The sequence below is a fragment of the Nannobrachium achirus genome (assembly GCF_963921795.1).
Source record: "Nannobrachium achirus genome assembly, chromosome: 6".
Taxonomy (NCBI): Eukaryota; Metazoa; Chordata; class Actinopteri; order Myctophiformes; family Myctophidae; genus Nannobrachium; species Nannobrachium achirus.
In genome coordinates, this window is record NC_137815.1 from 70252162 (window position 1) to 70272783 (window position 20622).

Genomic DNA, 20622 nt, shown 5'->3' on the forward strand with positions numbered 1-20622 from the left:
CTAACCAAAGAAACAGGCAGAATAGGAGCGCTACAAACTAGTAACCAAACACAACATAACATGTCTGCTACTGATGTTTCATAGCGAGATCGATACGATCTCATATTACTGCGACAGCAACGCAATGTTTATGTTTGGGAATGTGCGGTCCGGTCCGGCGGCGGCGCTGGGTTACATGGAATCACACATGAGTTCTTGGAAAACCCCACCCAAGCTGCTCACAAGACGCTGATTCACGACGCTGATTCGCCGTACGGATTTCCAAACGAGGAAAACCTCTTCAGTGAGAGCAACACCAGACTCCCTGAATCGCCAAAACAAAATTTTAAAGGGGTGTGGCTAGCGATTCAGCGAGTCTGGAACCAGGCTTAAAAGTTGTTTTACATATGACATAAAAATTTCAATTTATTTTTAGGCCTTTTTTCATGTTTCCATGAAGTTCATTGGCCTCTGGACGTACGGTCGTACGCATCATCGTCCAGGCGAGGGTGTGGTTTCCTTTATCGTTCCAATTTACCATTTACCATGGTAAAGGTGCTATACAAATGTACCATTTACTACACACACACACACACACACACACACTGACTCTGTCTCTGTCTCTTTTTAAAATGATTTAAACTAGTGAAAACAGACGATCTACAAGCACAACGCCTCGCACCGCGAGGTGTTGTGTGCTTGTAGATCAGCTGTTTTACTTAACTAAAAAAATACAAGGTTTCTGCCCGACAGTGACGATAATGTAGGCAATGTAAACGTATGTTCTTTCATGCCAATAAAGCCCTTTGAATTGAATTGAATTGAAATTTGAGAGGGTGAGAGAGAGAGAGAGAGAGAGAGAGAGAGAGAGAGAGAGAGAGAGAGAGAGAGAGAGAGAGAGAGGCAGAAATAGATAGAAATAGAAAGAGATGGAGGGGGAGGGGTAGGCCCCAATGCAACCTTGTCCAGATGTCTCATTCAATATCCACTACATGGACCCTCCTGTCCACAACCCAACACCTTGACCTTGACTCACTACAAGACGTGTCATTATCGCTCTCTGGGAGTTCAAAGCATCCTCCTGGCGTACGTGTGTGTGTGTGTGTGTGTGTGTGCAGAATGCTTATTGGCCCCGCCCCCACACCACCACCAGTCCACGTGTTTGATCAGAGACACCAGATGAAAGACAATGTGAAAGCGTGACGAACGTGTGATGCTCTCAATCAGCGAACATGACTGCCTATTTATCAGCCTAGGCTGTTCGGTGTGTCCAGTATATGTCATGTTTCTAAATGCACTGCAGTGGTGGGCGAAGTACTTGCATTTCTTTACTAAAAGTATCAATATATCGTTGTTGTCGGGAGAAACCTTCAATGTCCAAAACCGTTCGATTTGTATTTATCATTTAAAAAATGATTTAAAATTGTGAAAATAGCTGCGAGGCGTATTTTTGGCAAAGACCTCTGGTGTAGAGGGGAAAAAGAGCTGACTAAGTACAGAGTGAAAGGTCAAGTTTATTAAGTATTGACGGTTCAAGTGGTTAAATATCTGAAAACACAAATTGACATGAATCCAAAATACACTGATGATTGTGCTGTCAAACAATGAAACTATATGGAAACTATGAGAAGGTTGTAGGGGTCCCTGCTTCATCTGTCTCTCAACTAAGGGGTCCTTGGCCTGAAAACGTTGAAGACCCCTTTTATAGGCTGAGGCGTGCCGGTAGACTCCCTTTGTTAAACGGTAACTGAAGTTGTAAAACAATTGCAGTGGAGAACAAAAGTACAATCTTGCCCACAGTGAAAATCTAACAGTGTAAGGTACGTGGGCACAGAACAAAGTTATTATTGATTGCTTAAAGGGGAAGACCACCCATTTTCAATATTGAACTGTGTCATCAATATGCCTTAGAGGAGTTGTGTGGAAATAGAAAAAAAGTTCCCCCTCTTCTGTGTTGCCTAGAACTGGAGGATTGATTTTGGGCTTTGTATTGTAAAGTACAACTTGATGACATCACACATTGTACTTTACAATACAAACCCCCAAAATCAATCCTCCAGTTCTAGGCAACACAGAAGGGGGGGAACTTTTTTCTATTTCCACACAACTCCTCTAAGGTATTAATGACATATTTCAATATTGAAAATGGGTGGTCTTCCCCTTTAAAAATAACAAAAACAATTGAAGTATGAGGGCAGGAAACTGAGTGGAAACAGTGCAGCAACCGCTATACCAGGGGTCTTCAACGTTTTCAGGCCAAGGACCCCTTAGTTGAGAGAGAGATGAAGCAGGGACCACCTCTACATTTTGTATAAATGCGTTATGCGGATATTTCAGATTTTCTCTGTCATCAGTCTATGTTGGATTCGTGTTGATGTCTTTTCAGACATTTAGCCATTTCAATCGCCGATAAACTTGACCAAACCTCTTTGCTGAATGAAAATAGCCGATCTACAAGCTCTCAACGCCTCGCAGCGCGAGGCGTTGAGAGCTTGTAGATCTGCTATTTTCACTAGTTTTGTGCAACACTCTTGTATGATGAAGCAGGGCTTTACTTTGCGAAAAAGGTATTTATTTGAAACTTGGAGATACAAGGTTTCTGCCCTACAGTGACGATAAACTCTGTTGCAAGAATAAGTCCTGTATGCGAAATGTACCGTACTTGAGTGAAAGTCTAAAAGCATTGGCATCAAAATGTATACTCAAAGTGACACAAGTAAAAGTACTCTTTATGTAGACTGTCCTATTTCACAAGTGTTAAAAGAAACATATAACGAATATTGCTCACGCGCCCCACATCAGGAACGCCATAACCACCGCGGCGCCTGTGTGCGTGTCTCCCCCACCACCCCCCTCCAAGGCCTAGAAAGACTCTTTGAACGCTTTACATTTTAACTCTTTCTGAGTTGTGTAATAATGGGTGATCACTATGTGCTTTTAATGCTTTTCTGATTTATATTTAACAAGGTGTGCAACTGTGCACTGATCTAAGGTTACCTTATACAGGTTTCCTTAGTCCGTTTCAATGTTTTTTAGCTTTGTTTCTCTGACCTTTTGAATGTAGCACTTTGAGATTTGTCACAAATATAAAGTGTGCTACAAATAAAATGTATTATTACCCACCCTCCTGCCCCCCACCCCTCCCTACCCTTCCCTTGTCTTGTCTTGTCTCTCCCTCCCTCCCCCCCTTTCCCTTGTCTCTCCCTCCCTCCCCCCTTTCTGCCTCCCCCTCCCCTCTCTCTCTCTCCCACAGTTCTTTAGCCTTTGTAAAGTGTCTTGAGATAACTTGTTATGATTTGACACTCTAATAAAATTGAATTGAATTGAATTGAACCACCGCAGCGACGTTTTAGGATCACAATGCTTTGGAACCGTAGCGGCGTGAGATTTTGTTATTGCCTGCATGAGATAGGCTACATTGTGCTGGGTTAGTTAAAAACCCTCAGGCCCCAGGGTTCATAGAGGTGTCATCATATCCCTGTGGGCTGTAGGAACACACGTACCGGACCTGACCCAGTGACCCAGTAATGGAATGGAGCTGAAGCACAGTGCAGTTAACATGACAGGGCAGTCTTACCATGGGTACTGACCGGTGTTTGAACTGAACCCGTTAAGACCCCATTCTGCCAAAAGATTTGCCATTCTTTACAAACTGTTAACATTCTGTAAGGATTGTTATTTCACCATCCCTCAGTATGTCGTGTACAACAGGGATATTCAACGTTTTCAGGCCAAGGACCCCAAGTTGAGGGAAAGAGGAAGCAGGGACCGCCACAGCCTTTTCATAGATTCCATATAGTTTCATCGTTTGACAGCACAATCATCAGTGTATTTTTGATTCATGTCAATTTGTGTTTTCAGATATTTAACCACTTGAACCGTGAATACTTAATAAACTTGACCTTTCTCTCTGCTCTCTCTGCTCTTTTTCCCCTCTACACCAAACCTCTTTGGTGTAGAGATCTACAAGAGAAGAGGCTTTGAAAATAGCCAGTAGTGGGGCGCCTGCTGGCCTACTGGTCCAGGCGCATACCACTTAGGCATTGCCACATAGGCATGGATGCCTGGCTGCGTCGCCGGTTCGATTCCCGATCCGGACGACCTTTGCCGCGTGTCACTCTCCATCTCTCCCCCCATTTCCTGTCAGACTAACTGTCCTATCAATAAAGGCATGAAAGTCCAAAAACAAATATAAAAAAAAAAGAAAAAAGCCAATAGCACGAGCAGGACAGACGCGCTATGTTGTCCCAGTGGGGGCTCCGCACTGGCAGGTGAGCCTGAAGGTGAGTATATATTGTTGTTGTTGGGTGGAAACCTTGTATATCCAAAATCTCTATTCATCATTTAAATTTTCTTTTAAAATAGTGAAAATAGCTGATCTACAAGCACGGTGTGAGGCTTGGAAACTTGGAGATTTCTGCCCCACAGCGACGATATTCAGGCTGAGGCTTGACATTCCACTGGCAATAACTGACAGAGAGAGAGAGAGAGAGAGAGAGAGAGAGAGAGAGAGAGAGAGAGAGAGAGAGAGAGAGCAATGAAGATGTGTAAATTGAAAGTTTAGTCACCTTTCTCTGGCATTCTAATAGGGTGTTATTTAACATGACACCTTCTTCCCTTGAAGACCTTAATGAGAGAGCATGTGATCGGTGAAGCGCTCGGTGTCATGTTATTGAAGCTGACAGATTGTAAATCAGTGCAAATCACTGGGCTCAACCTGAACAGCTCCGCTCCAAGCGCTGTTAGCTGCTTTTACACAACAATATCTCTACACAACAGGCCCGGAAGCAGGCGCATAACTACGGGGTAAGAAGTCAAGGACTTCAAGTACCTGGGCGCATGGGTCGACTCAACTGAGAAAGACCTTAAAGTAAGGAAGGCACTCGCTTGGAGGGCCCTGAACGGCATGAACAGTGTATGGAACTCTAGCCTCCCCCGCCAAATCAAACTTAGCTTCTTCTTCGCAACAGTGGAGTCTGTTCTCCTCTATGGCAGTGAATGCTGGACCCTGAAGCCAACCCTGCAGAAGTCTCTAAATGGGTGCTACACCAGAATGTTGCGTGCAGTACTCAACATCAACAGGAGTGCACATGTTACCAACAGGAGCCTGTATGAGGGTATACCAAGGGTAAGCGAGAAAATTGCCACCAGAAGAATGAGACTAGCAGGACACTGCCAAAGACACCAGGAGCTTCCAGCCAGCAAATTGGTACTGTGGGAGCCAACACATGGGCACCGGTCGCGAGGACGTCCCACAAAAACATACGTGGACGTACTCAAGGAAGACGTAGGGACACAGAACACCAATGAGCTGGCCAGATGTATGGAGAACCGAGATGACTGGAAACAACGATGGAGGGCTCGTCTGAGGACGAAATATAGACCTGTATATAGACCATGTAAATACATGGCAGGACCTAGAGAAGCTGGATAAACCGCTGCTTACTGGCCCGGGACTCCTGGGGCCCGGCCGTCAGCCTCCGACTGCTGGTCATTCTCAGTCCAAATGACCGTCAATCTGACTGACGGTCCGTCGGAGTCCTACCTCGCAATTGGGCCCCCTTTTCTGTATGGCGCTGCCTCTATTACACTTATTTCCTGTTATATCAACCTGGGTAAAATGTCGCACATTGGGAAGTAAAGGGGGACGCTTTATTGTGAAGGACAACAGGAAGAGAAGACAGATGTTATGGCTTCTATCTTTACAGTATGTTGTTAACGTGTAGTGAGCAGTGCGAAGTGTAGAGATGGCTGCAGTTGAGCCGCGCACATTCAAAACGTTTTGTATGATCGGGGGCCCGATCATTGTGGCTCGCTTAGCGGCCCGGTGGTTCACTTGGTCCGCTAGTGCCCGGACGGCTAGCTCAGCCGCCTGGCCACCAAGGCTGTTAATCCAGTCTGATAGCGTGTCGCAGGTTCGAGACCCGACTATACCAACGAACACGCAGCAAAGCGCGTCCCCATCAACATTGAGGTTACAGCAGATCTACAAGCACCCAACGCCTCGCGATGCGAGGCGTTGTGTGCTTGTAGATCGGCTGTTTTCACTAGTTTTGTGCGACAGTCTTGTATGATGAAGCAGGGCTTTGCTTTACCAAAAGACTACACATTTGAAACTTGGAGATACAAGGTTTTTGCCCGACAGTGACGATATTTTAGTGATTTTGTTTGCGAGGAAAAAGTTGAGATAATAGCCATTTTGGTTAGAACTGACTGAATATAACTTTGTACAAGTTTAAAATGATACAAAATATTGTTTCTATGCCATGGAATCAGTGACTCGCAACATGCAGCCGTTGGAATCTTTATCCCTGTTGCTCCTCTTTCATCATCAGGTTCCTTGATGGAATCTGAAAACATCACAACACTGATGGTCTCCTCATTGCCATGGCAACGGAAGCAACAGCGACCACGCAGCGTGTGTTCACACAAACCATATGACACAGCACTAGTTGGAAGCCTTCTTTTCTCTTAGACACACACCAGTGCACACACCCACACACAATGTTTCTCACATTTTCACACAAACACAAATCTCTTCACCCTTCTTTTTCTCTCTCTCTCACCCTTCTTTTTCTCTCTCTCTCACACACACACAGACACACACACACACACACACACACACACACACACACACACACACACACACACACACACACACACACACACACACACACACACACACACACACACACACACACACACACACACACACACACACACACACAAAACACACACACGGCGCACACACACGTGCACACCCGCATGTCTCAAAAAGTGGTGACATATGTGTTGATAAGTCATTGGCTACTTACAGGCAGAATATCAGCTCCTTCTTTCTGTCTCTGTTGGTCTTCTCTCTCTCTCTCTCTCTCTCTCTCTCTCTCTCTCTCTCTCTGATCATAAAGCTAGCTAGCAGCTAACCTGGAATCTTCAGCAGCACATGGAGGTAATCACAGGCTGTCAAACAGCTTGAGATCCCTCACAATGTAACTCTGCTCTCTCTCTCTCTCTCTGTCTCTCTCTCTCTCCCTCTCTCTCTCTCTCTCTCTCTCTCTCTCTCTCCTCTCTCTCTCTCTCTCCCTCTCTCTCCCTCTCTCTCTCTCCTCTCTCTCTCTCTCTCTCCTCTCTCTCTCCCTCTCTCTCCCTCTCTCTCTCTCTCTCTCTCTCTCTCTCTCCCTCTCTCTCTCTGTGGTGAGGAGAAACATGTTTTATACAGTGTTGTACGATGCAGCGCATGAAGTTCATCCCATGCATTTGAAGAATAAGGCCAACATATGAAAAAATACATGTATTTTGGACCCCGGAAATGGGCTACTCTATAAGTAGGCTATTTTGTATCTTTCAATCCAAACTATCACCTCTGTTTTGGTGATTATTACAGCGTACTGTGTGCGCGAGTGGTGCGTGTGGTCAATCCAGTAGTGTAGTTTCCTAGCTATCACCTAGGCTTTGTTATGTATTTTTAGGTGATAGCTAGAAAACTACACCGCGGTGAAGTGAATAGCTCTTCAGCCTGGACTCTGATAGAGGCTTAACAGGGCATCATCTAGAAATTCCATACTGGACATTTTATTTATTTTATCCTTTATTAAAATCCATATACATATATGGACTTAATATTAACATTTTCGGGAAAGGTCAGGCTTTACTCTGATTGGGCCAGCCTGGGATTGATGACATCAGAATGTCCATATATGGGCATTAAAGGGATTTTGTTTCTGGGAATAACGGACTTATGGACTTTTTATTTTATTTTATCCGTTATTAATAACAATATGTATCCATATACATACAATATATTTTATGCCCATACATGGAGATCCCTATCTGAACCAGCCACACAGATATGGGCCATGCCTTTGCCATCTGGCCAGATATATATCGATGACATCAGGGATCTTCATATATGAGCATAAAAGGGATACTCATATATGGACTTTTTGAGACATTAATGAGGTGATGTAACGTGATGTCACGTGACATCACTTCCTGTACGGACGGACCGCACTTCTTGTATTGACGGACAAGCTGCGACATTTCTCATGGTATACTGCGACCTTTGGTCGCAATAATACAGTGGCATCAGTTTAGCAAAAGCTAGCAACAGGCATGATGAATTTATTTTAAGAAGTACATTTTTTTCCATGTAGCCAAGGTATGGCAGCTGCCATACCTTGCCATACCCATAAATGACGCCTCTGCTATTATATAAATGGTAAGACGGAATTCAGTTCCCAGTGGGTTCCTCGCGCCTCACATCAGTGCAACCACACTTGCAACTTCCCAGAATTGCACCTTTCTATAGTTATATCAGGGGTCTTCAACAGGGGGTCCGGGACCCCTAGGGGGTCCTCAGAGTTACTGCAGGGGGTCCTTAAAATCTTTGTGTGATAGAAACCTTTTTTCTCCTTTTTTATTAACCACTTGAACCCTAACGTCCATAGTAGATCAGCTATTTTCGGCAAAGAGGTTTGGTGTAGAGGGGAAAAAAGAGCAGACTAAGTACAGATGAAAGGTCAAGTTTATTAATTATTGTTGGTTCAAGTGGTTAAATATCTGAAAACACAAATTGACATGAATCCAAAATACACTGATGATTGTGCAATGAACAACAATGAAACTATGTGGAATCTATGAACAGGTTGTGGGGGTCCCTGCTTCATCTCTCTCTCAACTAAGGGGTCCTTGGCCTGAAAACGTTGAAGACCCCTGAGCTATATGATTACTTGGGGGGGGGGGGGGGGGGTGTCACGGCCTGAAAAGGTTGAGAACCACTGCTTATAAACTATTATGTATTAAAGCTGTGCTAATATGAATATTGTTTTTGACGTTGATAAGCTGCTCTGCTTCACAGAACGGACACGGCGTTCATCATCGGCTGGAATGTGAGAAGGTGTTGTTGCCGTCATCGCGTCACGGCAATTACAAATCCTTCTTTTGCACGTTTGTCACGGGTGTCGTCACGGTGTAAATCAATTTTTACAGTATTTCAGGTAGAGTAATGAAATAATTTTCACACAGCTGCTTTCCTAAACGCGCAATAATTGGTGGAGGTTAAACGGACTGTCAATCAGACTGTGTGTGTGTGTGTGTGTGTGTGTGTGTGTGTGTGTGTGTGTGTGTGTTTGTGCGTGCGTGCAAGAGGGAGGGAGGGAAGGAGGGAGGGAGGGAGAGGAAATATTCGTTTTTTGAGTCAAGTTAAAGGGATAAATGTTTTTTTTTAAAGTGAAATATCCCTTTAATACTGTAATATTTCTATACCTTCTCAATGGGTTAGGGTACGGTCACACAGGATTAATATTCTGAGTGGATTCTGACGACGCATTTCAATGGAAATGGCGTGGATTTATAGTCGTGCCGCGCAGACCATGCGTTTATGCTTGAAGCACTGTTTTCCCCCTCTGTCCAATCGGGTGAGTCGAAGGCGGACCGTCCCAAGACTCAGGAAGTGACAAGTGGTTGTCATTGGTTACTGGGAGAATCCACTGGCTGCGGAAAAAAAACAGTCGGCTGAGCACAAAAATAGTTTAGCTCACAGTGAGTGAGCTTGTAGATCTGCTATTTTCAAAAATGTTGTACTTTTATTTTTTGGTGCTTTATGTACATTTTGATACCAATACTTTTGTACTTTTACTTGATTACATTTTGAATCCTGAACTTTTACTTATAACAGAGTATTTCTACATTGTTGTATTGATGCTACAGTAAAACATTTGAGTACTTTCTCCACCACAGTTACCGCCAAAGTTAACACATGACAAGTAGTAATGAATGCTACAGGTCAAACCCACGGTTCTCAGAAAATGTTTGTTTTGGAACAAAGCCCAGGGCTTGAGAGAAGATAGATGAGGATGTTTTTATGTAAATGTATCAAGAGGGCAAGACTTGAGGACAGGCAAACCCACGCTTACAAAACGAAATAAACAAAACAAAAAAGAATCACATATTTAAAGAGGGGGCGGCAGTGGCTCGGGATGTAGAGCAGGCCGCTCGCCAACTGGAAGGTTCTTGGTACGACCCCCTGCCCCCCAACCCAACGGGTTATAGTCAGGGGTGCACATAACTTTTTTGGCCTAGTACTCAGGGGAGACCCTGGAGCTGTTACTTGGTCCTCATCAAGCTCGCGAGTCGCGAACCGTCCCACAGGATGGATAAAAGAGGGATACATCATGGATAACTTACAGCAAAACGACATTTATTCATAAATAAAGATGAATTAACAAATTATGGTGTGTGTTAGTCTGTAGAATCAGTAGTGTAGGTGAGTGGATGTGTGCAAGTATGGTGTGGGGTGTTGGATGCAAAACAAAAGAAACAAATGCAAAATCAAATGACTGCTCTCTTGATGAATTAACAAATTATGGTGTGTGTTAGTCTGTAGAATCAGTAGTGTAGGTGAGTGGATGTGTGAAAGTATGGTGTGGGGTGTTGGATGCAAAACAAAAGAAAAACAATGCAAAATCAAATGACTGCTCTCTAAGCAGTACTTTCAGTACTACTACTGTACTTTCATGTACAGTAGGGATCTTAAACACTGTATGTCTGTTACGTAAACAACAACACTGTATGTCTGTTCTGTAAACAACAAAACTGTATCTGTTCTGTAAACAACAAAAATGTATGTCTGTTCTGTAAACAACAAAACTGTCTGTTCTGTAAACAGCCAAAATATGAACTGACATTTCTTAAAACACTGTGACTGTATGTCTGTTCTGTAAACTACAAAGACAACCTCTTAAAGCACTGTCTGTAAACATTGAACCATGTATGCATCTCTTAAAGCACTGTCTGTAAACATTGAACCATGTATGCATCTCTTAAAGCACTGTCTGTAAACATTGAACCATTTATGCATCTCTTAAAGCACTGTCTGTAAACACTGAAGCATTTATGCAGCAGTGATATTGATACTGTAGCATAATTATTCTACAAGCTGGATATCCTCATCACTGCTCTCTTGACTGCTGTCACTGCTGTCCTCATCCTGTCTTTCAACCATGGCAGAGGATGTAGGCCTACTCCTCCCCCCCTGGTTGAGCCTGCGATCAGCTGTCTTCATCCAAAGTTCAACAGCTGGCTTTGGGTTAAAGGTCTCTGTTGTCATTTTACACATGTGGATGTGCATCAGGGCTGAGAGGCGAGTGTCTGACAGGCGGGATCTGTACTTGTTTTTTATTATATTTAGGTGTGAAAATCCTCTCTCACATGCAGCACTGCTCAAAGGCAGGGTAAGGGACAACAGAATTACTTTCCAAATGTTGGAGTAAGTCTCTGGGTTGCTGGTCCTCACTATGTTGACCAAGTCATACACAGAGGAGGCTGCTAAACGCTTTGCTGATTGCTTTAAACGCATCCATTCTCTTAGAGTGGAGTCTCTGTCAACGGACATGCTGGCCTCATAATTCTGGAGGATGTCACCAAGTGTGGTGTTGCCAAAACTGTGGAGGTCTTTAATTTCACGAGGCCAAGTTGAAGGATCAAAAATGAGAAACTGATCACATGACTTGAGGGATTCATATCTGGTTTCAAACTCCTGAATTAGACCTCTGAGCACATCATTTTTGTCCCTGTCAGCATCCACATCTGCAACAGTCTCTTTCCTGTACGTGCCATCACTGTCAATCATAAGTGTCAACTGTCCAATTGCTACCATGAGCTCATCTTTGCATTCACCAATAGTCAGCTTATCTTGCTGGAACTTGAGGGAGAGAAACTGAAGGATTTTTCCAGTGTCAAGCATGTTGGCTAGGAAACATTGAAAACGCTGTGTGCAGACATGTTTCAGGTCACTGTCATCACTTGTAGCCACTTGAATTTTAATGGCTGGTAACAGTCTCCATATTTTCAATAGAGTCTCATGTCTCCATGCAGACCATCTAATGTTGTGAAACTTTCCTAGCTTAACATAGGAAATGCCATTCTCAACACACAGTTTCTGTAGTTGTGCACATTTTTTTGAACCCCCCTTCTGCAAATAGTAGCTAAGCAACCTGACAATGGAACGATTAAAAGACTCACAGTACGGTACCATGCGATCAGCTGATTTTGCGCAGTTCTCCAGTGTGTGGGCCGTACACAGAATGTGCACAAGGGAATCCCCGATGAGCACCTTAGCACGTAGTTTAGGAATGACGCCGTTGTATACACCCACGTTGACAGCTGCTCCATCGGTGCACACGGAGACCAATTTCGTCTTCCACTCGTCTGTTAATCCACATTCTTGGAATAGTTGCACAAGTCCATCCACAATGTCCTGTGCTGATCGCGCCGCCCCCAGATTAATTAATCCAAGGAAATCTGAGCTAAACTCTCCGTAGCTGGACACCGACACAATGTACACGATTTCCTGCTCTGATTTGTTGATGTCCTCTGACCCGTCAAAGAGCAGACCCCAAAATTCGGCTGCTTTTAGTTTTTCACGCAGTTCTGAGCTGACGGTCTGTGCAATAGTCTGCATGATGCGGGCCCCCCCTTCTCTTGAATGATATGCACTCCCGACATTAACGCCAAGCCTCATAAATAGAGGAATGTCCTCTTCAAAAGAAGTCATTGGGCGTGCATGTTTGGCTTTATGGAAGGCCAACAGAAAAATATTACAGAGTGCTTCACGCTGGTCATCATTAATTCTGTCCTGCCACCTGTCAAGCGGGCGACTCCGATCCTGGGCAGCGTGGGCGCTCTGGTTATCAATGGTTTGCACGATGTTGACGTGCTCTTTGCTTTTCTCATGCTTGTCAAAATGAGGATGACTGAAATTCTTTGTTCCTATATAAAAGGCGCTGCTTTTGTCGGCCAGATTGGGATGTTCACGGCATATTTTGCACCACATCTCGGAGCGTTCATCATTACTTTGGAGCCAGCCAACATCCTCCAGCCACTTCTCCGCAAACACACGTTTTTTGTGTGGCTCAGCAGCTGGCGGTTCAGTCTGGTGTCTCTTAGGAGGAGGTGGTGGAACACCAAAATAGTTGCTTAACGGGGCTTGCTTCTTTGACATTTTTGACGAGTCACGAGTGGCTGTAATGCAGCAGTCAACAGAGAATGTGTCAGGATTTTCAGGAAGTGAATTCCTCTCTCACCGGTCCCAGCTGTTGGTACGCAAGCGCGCCTCCCTGCCTCTGATCGGCAGCGCAGCATGTATTTCGATGACGCATGCGCACCTGCGTACCACTTATGTGCACCCCTGGTTATAGTGGCAAAGTGTCCTTGAGCAAGACACTGAACCTTGTACCAGTGAACTGTACCGTCATGAAACTGTACCGTTACCTATGCAAACTTCTTTTTTTCTATAATGTTTATCCCACGATTTTGTAACCCATTTTCACCCAGTGCCAATTGCCTATGTAATCCTGGGCTCTGCTCTCCCTCTGCCGCGCCTGGTGAGACAACGGACTGACCTCATGCTTCCTTCAATGCATGGGTAGTCGTTTCTTTTCACCTGACAGTGAGATTTCCCTGGTTTGGACGTAGCACGTGGAAGGAACACGTTATTTCAACCAGTTCCTTTCCCCTCCATCAGGTGCCCCGGCTGGCCAGGGGGAGGCATTATTGAAACCAGGATTACTGCATGTTTTTGTGAGGGTATCAACCCTAGGAGACACGGGGAGAACATGCAAACTCCACACAGAAAAGCCCTATCGCCAACCCCACCTAGGGTGTGGGCGCTGATGATGCGGAGGGAGGAACACGCCCCCAGTGCCCACAGCGTCCCCCGGCGGGAATCGAACCCAGGACCTTCTAGCTGTGAGGCGAAGCGCTAACCACTGCGCCACCATCTTTCCATCTCCATTTTAATTTGCCCCACTACTCCTCCCACAGTTTTGGTGGCACATGTACGGGCCATATGTCAAATCGACCGGCTTCATCAGAGATACGTTACATAGTTTAATTTATATACGGTACATTTATTTGTGAATACATTTTCTCTATTGACTTGAACAGGAAATTGAAAAACAAACTTTTCCCAAATATGGAGATGACTGACATCAGAGATGTCTAACGTCATCATAGACCACATGAGACTGACACAATATGTCCATATATGGGCATTCCCAGATATGGGCTTAATATTGATGACACAGAGATCTCCATATATGGCCATTCATGTATTGTGAATACATTTTCCCCATTGACTTGAATGGGGGACAATTCAAATGGTAAAACGAAAGTGTGACTCGCGTCACGGCGACCACAATTGCAATTTCCAATTGCATCTTTCAAGTTCACCTATAAGAGGAGCGCATATCTCCACCAGGCCAGGTGGTTTCCATATTTGGTCACATCTATGACGTCAGTCATTTGTGATGTATCTTCCTGTATGACGTATGCTATAATACAATCATTATCTATCAACTATAACAACCTAACATTGACCTACTCTCTACCGAGCTTATCTACATTAAATGGTTCCTGTTCACTGCTCAAGACATAGGCTATAGTGTTTTATTCCAGATGGAGTTTGTCATCTGTACTCACAGGTCAAACAACAAGATATGATCATTGATCATGATCGCTCAGGGATACCTGCGTTTATCACGAGGTCTCAGTAGCCTCCTGAGATCTCCGCTGCCTCCGAATGTCGCGAGTCACTGTGGACGACACTTCTGGTGCCAGCAGGGGGCGATGAGAACCAGTGTCGTCAGAGCGCTCAACACCCGCTGGTTTAAACCTCCCAGAGGCTTTGAGAAGTATTTCCCCGACAGCAAGAAAACCCAGAAAGACAACAACAAGACTGGCGAGTCCAAACCGCCCGACCGCCACACAGCCAATGGGAAAACAGCAGGAACAGGAGGAGGCGGGGCAGGGAACGGAGCAGGAGCCGCAGGAGGCGGAGCAACAGGTGGAGGAGGAGGCGGCAAGCAAGGAGGAGGAAGTCGTAAGGGCGACTCTAACTGGTACAGCCGCCTGCAGAAGGGCGACATTCCGTGGGACGACAACGGGTTTCGTTTGTTAGTTCTGGGCACACTTGGTGCGACGGTTAGTTATCGTTTCTTTCACGACGAAGGGAGAGAAGTGATGTGGAAGGACTTTGTGGACAACTACCTCGCCGGGGGAGTGGTTAAACATCTAGAGGTGGTGAACAAGCACTACGTCAGAGTGGTCTTCATGGCGGGGAAGGCTCCCGTGGACGGGCCGTACCTGTGGTTCAACATCGGCAGCGTGGACATGTTTGAGAGGAACCTGGAGAGAGCTCAGGACCGGCTGGGCATCAAGGGAGACAGCAGACTGCCCGTCGTCTATACCACAAAGAGCGACGGTACCTTTCTACTGAGCATGCTCCCTACGTTGCTGATCATCGGCTCCCTGCTGTTCGTGATGCGTCGGGGAGCGGGGGTGGGGGGCCCCGGCGGGCGCATGGGCCTGTTCGGCGTCGGGCAGACAACAGCCAAGCTCCTGAAGGACAAAATCAACGTCAAGTTTAAAGACGTGGCCGGCTGCGAGGAGGCCAAGCTGGAGATCATGGAGTTTGTCAACTTCCTGAAGAATCCGAAACAATACCAGGCGCTCGGAGCCAAGATCCCCAAGGGGGCCATGCTGACCGGACCCCCCGGGACCGGCAAGACCCTGTTGGCCAAGGCCACCGCCGGAGAGGCCAACGTCCCGTTCATCACGGTGAACGGCTCCGAGTTCCTGGAGATGTTTGTGGGCGTCGGCCCCGCCAGGGTGAGAGACATGTTCGCCATGGCTCGCAAGAACGCCCCGTGCATCCTGTTCATCGACGAGATCGACGCCATCGGCGGGAAGAGAGGCAGGGGGGACTTTGGGGGAGGACACAGCGAGCGGGAGAACACGCTCAACCAGCTGCTGGTGGAGATGGACGGCTTCAACACGTCCACCAACGTGGTGGTCTTGGCGGGAACCAACAGACCCGACGTCCTGGACCCGGCGCTGACCCGACCCGGCCGCTTCGACAGGCAGATCTACGTCAGCCTTCCGGACATCAAAGGTCGGGCGTCCATCTTCAAAGTTCACCTCCGGCCCCTGAAGTTGGCGTCCGACGCCGACGAAAACGCGCTGGCCAGGAAGATGGCCACCATCACGCCCGGCTTCTCCGGCGCCGACATCGCCAACGTGTGCAACGAGGCGGCGCTGATCGCCGCGCGGCACCTCTCGGACGCCGTCGGCTACACGCACTTCGAGCAGGCCATCGAGAGGGTCGTGGGGGGCCTGGAGAAGAGGTCTCGGGTGCTGCAGCCGGAGGAGAAGCGGCGGGTGGCGTACCACGAGGCCGGCCACGCCGTCGCCGGCTGGTTCCTGGAGCACGCCGAGCTGCTGGTCAAGGCGTCCATCATCCCCCGGGGCAAAGGGCTGGGCTACGCGCTCTACCTCCCCAAGGAGCAGTACCTGTACACCAAGGAGCAGCTGCTGGACCGGATGTGCACGGCCCTGGGTGGGAGAGCCGCCGAGGAGATGTTCTTCGAACAGGTCTCGAGCGGCGCCCTGGACGACCTGCGCAAGGTGACGCGGAGCGCGTACGCTCAGGTCGTGCAGTTCGGCATGAACGAAAAGGTCGGACAGGTTTCTTTCGACCTCCCGCGCAAGGGCGACATGGTCCTGCAGAAGCCCTACAGCGAGGACACGGCCCGACTCATCGACCACGAGGTCCGAGATCTGATCGGCGAGGCCTACCGGCGGACCCGCGCGCTCCTGGCGGACAAGAGAGCCGAGGTGGAGCGGGTGGCCCGGCGGCTCCTGGAGCAGGAGGTGTTGAGCAGGAGCGACATGGAGGAGCTGCTGGGGCGCCGGCCGTTCGCCGAGAAGTCCACGTACGAGGAGATGGTGGCGGGGACGGGCGGGGAGGACGAGGACACCTCCCTTCCGGAGGGACTGAAGAACTGGAATAAAAACGGCGAGGACGAGAGCGCCGAGGGGCGGGCGGCTGGACAGTACTCTGGAGGAGAAACGATCTAGAAACGGTCCGTCCGTCTTCACCGTTTTAGCGCTCCTTCAGAAGTCTTTAACTTTTTCCCTGCCATTTGGTGCCGCCCCCAAGGTTGGTGCCCTGTGCTGCAGCACCTAAAGCCCTTCCATTAAGCCAAGGGTCTTCAACAGGGGGAAGGGGTTCCTCCAAACCTTTGTGTGATAGAAAACCTTTTCTCCTTTTTTATATTAACCACGTGAATCCATATTCTGAGAACTTCATCCAAAAATAGCTGATCTACAAGCTCTACAAGCTCTACAAGCTCTACAAGCTCTGTAGATTGGCTATTTTTGGCAAAGAGGTTTGGTGTAGAGGGGAAAAAGAGCAGACCTAGCAGAGTACATAGTGAAATTACAACTTTATTAAAGGAGTGGCGACACCGGCCGAAAATTAACATTATGATACAGTAGGTCACGTGGTTTCTTCAAACAGTCTGAAAAGGAGGCGGGGCCGTATCAGTTAGTAGTGAATGTATACGTCGTCCGTCGTGCGGTGCCGCGCAATGTATACTTCGTCCGTCGTGCGGTGCAGCGCACAACCTTGTTGTTAGCGTGTAGCGCGGCTAGCGCTGCACCGCACGGCTATTTGCGAGAGCTATTGTGTGTGTGCACACACACACACACACACACACGCACGAAAGCACACACACACACAGGCTACACACACACAGAGTGTATGAGCCGCGGACCTCCTCTGCGGAGGAGGAGGAGGAGGAGGAGAAGATCGCTGGTCCCTCGTTCTACGGTTGCTCCGGTGTCCCGGGTGCTCCAGTCAGGTTAGGGCAAGAGACAGCAGGGTATGGCCGACAAAACCGTCGCATAGACGGGGAGAAGCGTGTTGACCCTCGTACACCTTTTTTGACACCTTTTTTGAAGAAGACGTGTACTTTTTTATCGGTCTAACCATTGATTTTATAGCGAATGCTATATCATTTTTACCCCTAGAACTGATAGTTTTAAAGTTGGTTTAGAAAGTCGGAAAGACACCTCGGACAGCTTTTTTTGGGGCAGTTTCAAAAGATAATGATATGGATAATCGACTCCGCCCCTCCCCCCACATTAGCCCAATCAAATTAATTTATTTCGGTTACTGCACAGAAAGTACTACTTTCAGTACAGTAACTACAATACATTAATTTGATTGGGTCATTTAACATGGGGGTACATGACATCATTAAAAAAATTGGCTAATTTGATAGCCATAATTAGCTGTTTTGGCCGTGTCACGCCCCCTTTAAGTATTGACGGTTCAAGTGGTTAAATATCTGAAAACACAAATTGCCATGAATCCAAAATACACTGGTGATTGTGCTGTCAAACAATGACAAACAATGCTCCTCATTGGCCAAGGGCCCTGCCTTTGTACTCTCAGTAATTTTTTTGCGGAGAATAAACTTGACCTATAAAGATTTGGTATAACATACTGGTCTCGCCTTTCAGCGAGCCCACAATCAGTGTTCAATAAGTGTTAAATGGCTTCATATTATGTTATGAATAGTACTGTAATCATGTCTTGATCGCCTCTTGTCTTGATTGTTTAAAAATAACGTCATGGGCCGCTATATGCTCGATAACAAGCTTGATAAGCCCAAAGCTCATTGATACCGGGTACTCAATAAATAAATGTGTTATTGAGTTTGTAGCGGGCCCGTGTTTGGAGCTCCGGTCACGCGCCGCCCCATATCTTTTCTGACCAGTGTGTCACGCCTCTCACACGCAGGGGCATGCATCGATTCAAAATAACCCCCGAATTCACACCTGACAACGTTTAGTGTCACCGCAGGGTGATTTAACAAAGAGATGAGCCTACGGTATATGCATACTACTAAGACACCTGAGGGTGACATGCGACCTCAGGGTGATGACATTGGCGAGGTCGCGCCAATTCTTGACCATCTGGCCAACCACAGCGTTTCTCTGACGATTCTAGTTGTTGTCATTCTGGGGGGAGTTTGTTCATGTTTTGTGAGGGTATCAACCCTAGGAGACACGGGGAGAACATGCAAACTCCACACAGAAAGTCCCTATCGCCCACACCCTAGTTGGGGTTGGCGATAAGGCCTTTCTGTGTGGAGTTTGCCTAAACATGGAGATGTGGTACAGAATGACTCATATATGGGCATTAAAAGTATGTCATGTGACATCACTTCCTGTACAGACAGTCATACAGACAGCCATTGACTCCGGCCTAACAATGGCTACTGTCTATGACGGTAGTCCCATATGACATGATGGACTGGACTATCTCCATATATAGTGTTCTCCACATCTCCATGTTTAGGCCAAACAGGTTTGCTCCATTTCTCCATGTATAGGTCCAAATGGCCAACGTTGAGCTTGACAACGAAATGTTCTTAACACAGCCGCCCCCATATTTACTTTAGAAAATATGTTAAATTCTAAGAACGTTTCGAGTACCGGTTTGATATAAGAGCGAATAAGCGCTACACTTCTGGAATCCTGTGCGTCGACTTAAAGTCGGATCCAGGCCTAATAACTTTATATGGCCGCCCCGTTGCCACCTCCTTGTTACATTTTCTTTTCTGAGACACATTGTACCTCATCCACCCTTTCTTCTCTCTCCTTTTGGTATCTTTATCCTCCTCCTCCTTTTTTTCTTTTTTATTCTTCTCTTTTTTCTTTGTCTTTCTTAGTCTTTTGTAGCCGCCCCGTACAGGAAGTGATGTCACAACTCGCTGACATCACACTGACATCACTTCCTGTACAGAAGGATTACAGAAGGTCACTCAAGCGACAAGGTTTTTCAGGGTAAATGCGACCTTCGGTCGCAATCAATAGACCATTGTCTGAACCTGTTAACGCCTGCAATGTAGGTGTTAAGCGATGTGCGTGTGACATCATTAAAACCGCCAAACCCCAAAACATTGAATCACCAATGCAACACTGATTATCACACAGGCATTGGACGTTGTGTAAGCTTTGGCGGGCCGGCATGTCAGAGTCTAATTCCGCCAGGGCCGGAGTTAGATAAGAACTTGGGGTGAGGATTACTATATCACGTATTACCCATAGCCTTTTTTTATTCAAACACACAAACACAAACACTTTAATGGAATAAATAAATGAACATTGCAATGAAAAAGGAACTGGCCCCTAGAAAGAAATGGCACGTCCCACTGGGGAAGTCAACCTCGCCAATTTTCACACTATGTGAGTTTGTTGAAGGTCGACTGTTCCCTGCTCAGTGTGTTGAATCCTTTGGAGCCCTGAATAAACCCCAGTGTCTCAGCAGTGAAATCCACACAAAAATAACACAGAAACAGCTAGTGCTCGGAAGACGAGTCTCCTCCATTGTTGATTATAAAATCAAGTTAAAAGGAGGAATTATTTAAAAAAGAATAGCAGATCTACGAGCTCACAGCATGTCACTTTGTGCCGCACTGCAAGCTTAGTTTTTTTCTTTTTTTTTCTTGGGGAGGGAAATGTTTGGTGCATGGTCTACCTATGTTATTGTTTTTTCTAGATTGATATTCCTATGCATTTGTTATATTGTTGTTGATGTACTGACATTATCTTGCTTATTGTAAGTCGCTTTGGATTCAAAGCGTCTGCTAAATGCCTCAACTGTTTGGAAAGTTTTTAATCATTTTGATATTTTTTTAAAATCTTCTCTTCTGGGGGTCCCAGGCATAAACCTTTTCAGGTCCCCGGCCAAACATAGATGTGCCGTTTCAAATCTCTTAATAGTCAGAGCGTTTC

General features: G+C 46.5%; 2 protein-coding genes across 2 annotated transcripts in view; one reads left to right on the forward strand and one right to left on the reverse strand.

The window, feature by feature from the left end:
- The window catches only part of LOC308287266 (dedicator of cytokinesis protein 3-like), a gene marked incomplete at both ends in the record, with an annotated part of 375412 nt that overhangs the window by 77348 nt on the left and 277442 nt on the right, over positions 1-20622 (reverse strand).
- On the forward strand, positions 14488-16893 carry LOC308286358 (mitochondrial inner membrane m-AAA protease component AFG3L2-like; the record flags this gene model as incomplete). Its single annotated transcript, XM_080727354.1, has 1 exon — positions 14488-16893. The coding sequence occupies one exon, from the start codon at positions 14488-14490 to the stop codon at positions 16891-16893; it is 2406 nt and encodes an 801-aa protein (XP_080583480.1).